At 28.8% G+C, this 7,500-nt stretch overlaps 1 protein-coding gene across 1 annotated transcript in view; it reads right to left on the bottom strand.

Annotated features, from left to right (window-relative positions):
* The window catches only part of Abca3 (ATP binding cassette subfamily A member 3), a 37,145-nt gene that overhangs the window by 13,167 nt on the left and 16,478 nt on the right, over window positions 1-7,500 (bottom strand). Inside the window, exons 16-20 of the mRNA XM_086547165.1 lie at window positions 6,673-6,922; window positions 6,338-6,513; window positions 3,787-3,849; window positions 1,541-1,698; window positions 896-994 (exon numbers count right to left, since the gene is read on the bottom strand). Coding sequence (XP_086403291.1) covers window positions 896-994; window positions 1,541-1,698; window positions 3,787-3,849; window positions 6,338-6,513; window positions 6,673-6,922 — 746 coding nt within the window. The remainder of the gene's footprint in view (window positions 1-895; window positions 995-1,540; window positions 1,699-3,786; window positions 3,850-6,337; window positions 6,514-6,672; window positions 6,923-7,500) is intronic.

Below are 7,500 nucleotides of genomic sequence, written 5' to 3'. Positions count from 1 at the left end.
CCCCCATCCATCCTCTATCTCACCCATACCCCTTCCCAACATCATACTTTTAGGTAACATACAGTACAGTTGCCTTCTGGTATATCATTTATATATCTAAATAAATATTTCAGTGTGTTCTATGACAAAACATTCTCTTGTTTGCTCCAAATGTTTTACTTACATGGCCTATTTGCATTTCCTTCAGCCACACCCACTACATCAGCCCCATCTCCCCATGCCCCTATTATGACTTCTCCCTCAACCTCATTTTATGCTGCCTCATGGTATATTATTGTATTTTTACATTCCATACACAAGAACATTTCATTGTTTTCTAGGTGGGAACATTTTCTTTTTCTTACTGTATTTGTGAAACATTTGCATGTTTTATACATTGGTGTTGTATCGGATTAGAAGCTTATTTCCATTGTTATTCACACTTGAGGGCTAACAATGATAATCATTTTAATAATGAAGAGTAAATATAGAGATATATATATTTTTTAATTTGATTCTCCACTGTGCAGTATGAACTTGATATATGGCAAAGCAATATACATTTTCTAGTGTGCAAATTCAAGCTCTTGAAATGCTAAAAACCAAAATTGGCCTTAGTAAACTTGAAAAAGCACACCATAAATCACAAACCATAAACTGGTTACCATAGGTAAAATGTCAAAACACAATGACCTATTAATATCCTATCTAAATTATGGTTTCAGTTCATACGTATTACAAATATATATGGCACATGAAGTTATCTATTATCATAAAACAGTTTTAAAGTAATCAAAATACCTATGAATAAATTCTCCTTAATTTTATCATTATATAAAAAGTATGCACATTGGTCATATATTTCAGCCTAATTTCTCTGAAATATTGATATAGATTTTAAAATAACCCTCCTTACCTGAAGTCCAAAAATATATGGAGGAGGTGCATCATTCACACCTGGCAGTGTCTGGACCACAACCAAAGCCAAGATTAGAAATGCCACAGGTATCACATTCTGGTGAAAGAAAAAAAAATATATATAGAGAGAGAAATATGGAAAGGAAGACAACACATTCAATCCCAAAAAGAGCATAATAGCAATCATAGCTGCAATACAATAAAGTATAGTACACTACAGTAAATCAACTTACTGATATACTGATAAGTGTTTGGTATCATTTGTTCTACTTAGTATATATCTAAAGTAAAATATGACAATAATTATAACAAAAATAAAATAACTGTAATAATATGATAATAATTATTTTTTTTACTTTGTCCATTTGTGGTACATTTCAACTCTCTCTAAATTACTAATGCCTTCAAGTCATTTAAATCTTCATGTTTATAATTTTAAACATTATTTTACAAAATAATTATGGAATAATCATGAACACTTCATGTCCATATAAATAAACTACAAAATGGATATTATGCCTATAATATTAATAAAAAAAGCAATGACCAAGTAAAATTCAGCAAAAAGGAAAAGAAAAAAAAATATTATTCAAATGAATAAATAAAAATAATAATAATAGGAAAAAACATCTCACTTATATACCTGTGTTACAGTAAGAATGATATTTCTAAAGGTGTAGAGCATTTTCTTGACCAGCATAGCCCAGAACTGCTGCATAATAAGGACAAATCCTGTGTTCCTTTGCATAGGTACTTGCTTATTCTTGGGTGGCTGGATGTTAACAGTTGTGGCCTCTCTTGCTGTATGGAAATCAAATGTTATTGCGGAGAAACTTTTTAGCTTCATTTCTGGGTATGTTGGTTACTTTATCAACCTGATTAGTCAAGGAGTTTTATGAAAATGATCTTCTGATCTTCTAATACTAATGTTCGTGTTAGTGTGTTAGTGTGTTAGTGTGTTAGTGTGTGTGTGTGTGTGTGTGTGTGTGTGTGTGTGTGTGTGTGTGTGTGTGTGTGTGTGTGTGTGTGTGTGTGTGTGTGTGTGTGTGTGTGTGTGTGTGTGTGTGTGTGTGTGTGTGTGTGTGTGTGTGTGTGTGTGTGTGAGTGTGTGTGTGTGTGTGTGTGTGTGTGTGTGTGTGTGTGTGTGTGTGTGTGTGTGTGTGTGTGTGTGTGTGTGTGTGTGTGTGTGTGTGTGTGTGTGTGTGTGTGTGTGTGTGTGTGTGTGTGTGTGTGTGTGTCTGTTTGTGTGTGTTTGTGTATGTGAGTGAGTGTTTGTGTGTGTGTTTGTGTATGTGAGTGAGTGTTTGTGTATGTGAGTGAGTGTTTGTGTGTGTGAGTGTGTATGAGTGTGTGAGTGTGTATGAGTGTGTGAGTGTGTGTGTGTGTGTGTATATATATATACAATATCAGAATGTAATATATATCAGTCTATATGTCATTAAATGAAATGACGCTTTTCACTTGATCCAAAAAATCAACTCACCAGTTGAAGGAGCAACATGCAGGTGTGAGTATCATGCAAGTAGCATTAAAGCAGGGAAAAGAGGAGGTGGATCAACATTACCAAGGCTTTGTGCATTCCATCCAAAACTGCCAAATACAAGTAGCAACAAAAGAATTAAGTAGCTGATAATGCCTGATAGCAAATGCAATGTATGTATCATAGAGAAAAAAAACACAATACAATAATGGTTTTATGTAGGCTAAAATAAACTCATCAACCAAAACATTTCCTGATAAACCCCCTCTAAAACCTTACTTTTGAAATAGTTATCAAATAATATATATCCTACAAAAATGCAATAGGAATAATACAGATTGTATTGCACTGCTAAATGCGAAAAATCATCAACTGCATGACTTTCTTGTTAAGGAAATTCTTAAATTTCTGTCAAAATACACTTAATATACAGAGAAAATTTGTAGTTAATATCTTAAGCACACACTCTCAAACAAACTGAAGATATGCTTTAAACATACATAATGATGCAAATCATTATTTTTCTGAGGCAAATCATTCTACTAACTCATATGAATAGAATTCCAAGAGTAAGATGTATCAACCTTTTCATCTTCTCTTTTTGAGCAAAATTTTAAATATATAGATATATGTAGAAATTGCATGTAAAATTTCACCTTTAACCCACTGGTGTCAGGAGTGCACTGTTTGCTATAGTTTTATGTTTTACACATAGATGGTTCTACAACTACTTGGTTATCAAGAATTCAATTACAAGGCCATTCATTGAAGTTTTGGCCCCCCCAAAAAATCATTTCTATTAGTACCATTCTTGTATCCACAAAATAATAATAACAGTAACCTTAATAGCAATAATAATAAAAATGGAAATAAAAGCTTTTATTTCTGAAAATACAAGAAATTGGGTACTCAGGAAAGATCAGGTAGGTCTTGTAATTGAATACTAATATATATATATATATATATATATATTATATATATATATATATATATATATATATATATATATATATATATATATATATATATATATATATATATATATATATATATATAGTGGACAGTGGATCTTCCTGTCATCAGTGTGATATGTGCCAAATAGATGAATTCATTTCTGCTCAAAACTAAATTAAGTTAAAAATTACTTTCAGTCACAAGATATAAGTATCAAGTATCATATTTTGTGCATATGTTCTACACTGACTGATGGATTATAAATCATTTGAACAATACAAAATAAAGTTGGACATCTCCATCAATCATGAACCTAATTAATAGGAAAATTGAAAAATATGAATACATGCTGATACAATTAATATTTTACTCCCAGAAAGCCAAAGCAATTGCATTACCTAGGAAGAAGGGGTCATCTAGCGAAAGAAAAGACTGAACATGAAACAAAGTGTTACCATGGTCAACTGCAAGTCTGATGCGTTGCAGGGCTGCATTGAACCAAACTCCTACAGCCTTTCCTGTGAGGTATATGCTCTTATATCAGAAAGTTTTGTTTTTCTCATCATTTCCATGTCTTCTCAAAACACTAATATAATAATTATCGAAAAAAAAAAAAAAAAAAAAAAAAAAAAAAAAAAAAAATCATACATGTAGATACTGAATGTTCTGCTTCTCCTTTTCCTGCATTTCAGGCATTTTTATTGACATTTTTCTGATGTTATTTTTTCCCTTATGCTAAAACTGAAGTAATTCAAATATTGTCATACTTAATTCAAAATCTGTCCCCCTTCATTACTCAAATATACTATTAATCTACTGCTATAGTCCTTACACTACTTATGATATAGAAAAATATCATTAACTAACTGAAGATAGGGAAAGATTTACTTGCTTGGCCCCTAGAAGAGCACTAGTGCCACCTACTTACATATATATATATATATATACTTTATATACATATATATATATATATTATATATAATATATATATATAATATATATACACATATAATATATATATATATATATACATATATATACATATACATAATATATATACATGTATATAATATATATACAAATATATATAATATATATATATATATATTATATATATATATATATATATATATATATATATATATATATATATATATACTATATTATATATACATAATACATATATATATATATATATATATATATATTATATATATATATATATATATATATATATATTATATATATATATATATATATATATATATATATATATATATATATATATATATATATATATACATATATACTTATAAATATACATATATACTTATAAATATACATATATACTTATATATATACATATATATATAAATATAGATATATATATAAATATATATATATATATAAATATATATATATATATATATACATATATATATACATACATATAAATATGTATACATAAAATAATTAAGAAAAAAAAGTAATAACAATGGCAGTAAGTCAAATATTTGTTTTATGGTGCATTATGTGTCTGAATAATAACAGTATATACTGATAATAATAATTAATAATAATATTAAAATGAAAATGATTATAAGCATTCAGAAAACACAAACACTCATGACAAATATCACAATATTTGAAAAGAAAATGAGTTTTATAGCTGACCAATTTTCTATGATCAACTGGTCTAATGATAAATCTGCTAATTTTATGATTGAGCCTTTTACAGGTATGCTTTACCACCAAACACAAATCGACTGGTTCCTGAGCCATGACCAACTCACCCAAAATCATAACTTAACAGTAACTTTTTGTTTGATTGTGCTTCTTCAACAACACAGATTAAAGTACCTCCTCTGTTCTGTGGATGTACTAATGATAATGAACAAGAACAATATAAATAACAACAACAACAATAACAATAATATAAATGATAATAATGATAGTATCAGTAAGATTAATAATAATAATAAAAAAAAGATCATAATAATAATTATGATAAAGATGATAATAACAAAAAAACAAAAATGATAATAACAAAATAACAAAAATGATAATAACAAAAAAAACAGAAATGATAATAATAATGATAATAAGTACAATAATAATAAAATACACTATAATAATTGTAGAGAAAATAGCAATAAGATTACCAATAATAAATCAAATTAACATTACTACTAAAATAATAAAAATTATAATAAATATTTCTGAAGCATATATTTGTTGATCCTAAAATAAGCATGTCTAAACATAGAAAAGAGAAAAGAGATAAATAAAAGTTACAGAAATAATTGTAAGTATCAAGTGAACCAAAATACATACAAATATAGAAACTTGCTAACTGTACACAAATGTGTTAGTACAGTGAAGACAATACAACAAACTGAGATGCAGATTATTCATCAAGGCACAGTAACATGAAGTTGGTCACTTCTTATAAAAATACTGGAGCCTCTTAGTTAGTAAAATTGAAATCTTAAAAAATCATTTTGCTAAAGCTATAAAGATCCTACGACCTTCATAAAAAAAAAAAATATATATATATATGTGAGAAGATGGTAGAATGCAGTAACGCATTTTTAATATATACAAATTTTTTACCTCCCTGACTGGGACTCGAACCCACGCCGTAAGATCGACAGGTACGGAGGTGATAAAATATAATAAAATATAACATTATAATGTCTGATTTACAATTATAAAAAAAAAATCTTGTTACCTAGATTATAAAATTATCAAGCAATTGTAAACTTGAAAACCTGATAATCAACATCCAGTCCAAAATGAAAGTCAGTTAATCTGACATTGATTCATGCTACAAAATCATGCACAATTACAAAAACATAAAAGTCTCAGTGAATTGCTTCAAAGTTACAAACATCAATCTTCAAAAATATAAATATAAATCATTGGTTTATGAGACATCAGAACAGAGTGAATAACAGATAAATTGTGAATAACAATGTAAAAAAAGAAAGGGTACATTTGATTTACCTTCATTACTCTGCATTGGGTCTAGATCAATTTGCTCCACAGAATTGTCATTGTGCTGTAACAGAAGCCCATTTTCCTGGTCCTGTGCGAATGAACTTGCTTTGTTTTTCTTGACTTTTATAAAAGCAGATTTTGGCACATTATCGACATCCTCAATATTGACGGATTCTCCAACCCTGTCAATCATATCCATTTTGAGGCTTACAATATTGATATATTATTTTACTTTCACATTATCTTTCTGAAATAATATATATACAAATTTTCTATATCTAGTAATATCTCTTATCAATACTATTTCATCCATATAAAAACAGATTCCTCTTTTTAATAACCTCAAAAATACTTCATCCATTGTAGTTTGAGATGCCCCATAACTGGATATGCGTAACTCCTCTCGACTGTTTTCCAGATGAGAGAACAAGGCTTCGAAATTAGCTACATCTGCATTGGGAAGAACATAAGACAGCTCAGCCCCAACATTCTGGTCAAGTTCTGCATCTGGTATGTGACTCTGAAGGACATTGGTGATAGCATCAACATCACATTCTTTGTTTTTGACGATGATCAGACGATAGCCAGCACCTACAAAAATTACAAGAGTATCAATATCATAAGCCCTTTATACTGATTTGACTTACAAATAATACATACAAAAACACCAGTGATAATATTGTTATAGAATAATTAATACTAATATAACTATGATTATGATAATAATGAAAGTATGCGGATATAAAACATAACATCAACAAGTGTTGAGAATTCAAGCAAATGAAAAATCTATCTCATAGGATATTCATAGCTGTAAGATATTACTCAGAACAAATAGAAGATTTAACAAATTGATAATATATACATTAACTCACTGTGGATGGGTAACAACACATACATCCCAATCAAGTTTTTGGCCTGAGGACAGGAGCAACATGTAGATGCAAAAACTGTCATGGCATATTTGTAGTTAAGGGAGAGTGGATCACTGTGTATCTCTATTAAACTATGAGTATTAATTCTATCTAGTGACGATGATGTCAATTGCAATTATAATTATAACTGCCGTAATATTCACCAATAAATCTTTAGTATAAAATCCCAAACATATATAGCACCACTCCCTTCTAGCACCAGCAGGAAAGAAAGCCTTGAAAGGTGCCCTTACA

The sequence above is a fragment of the Penaeus japonicus genome, unplaced genomic scaffold (assembly GCF_977035675.1).
Source record: "Penaeus japonicus unplaced genomic scaffold, GWHDUDI00000001_assembly GWHDUDI00000019, whole genome shotgun sequence".
Taxonomy (NCBI): Eukaryota; Metazoa; Arthropoda; class Malacostraca; order Decapoda; family Penaeidae; genus Penaeus; species Penaeus japonicus.
Note: the sequence above shows the minus strand (reverse complement) of the source record. Positions and strands in the feature narration are given on the sequence as shown.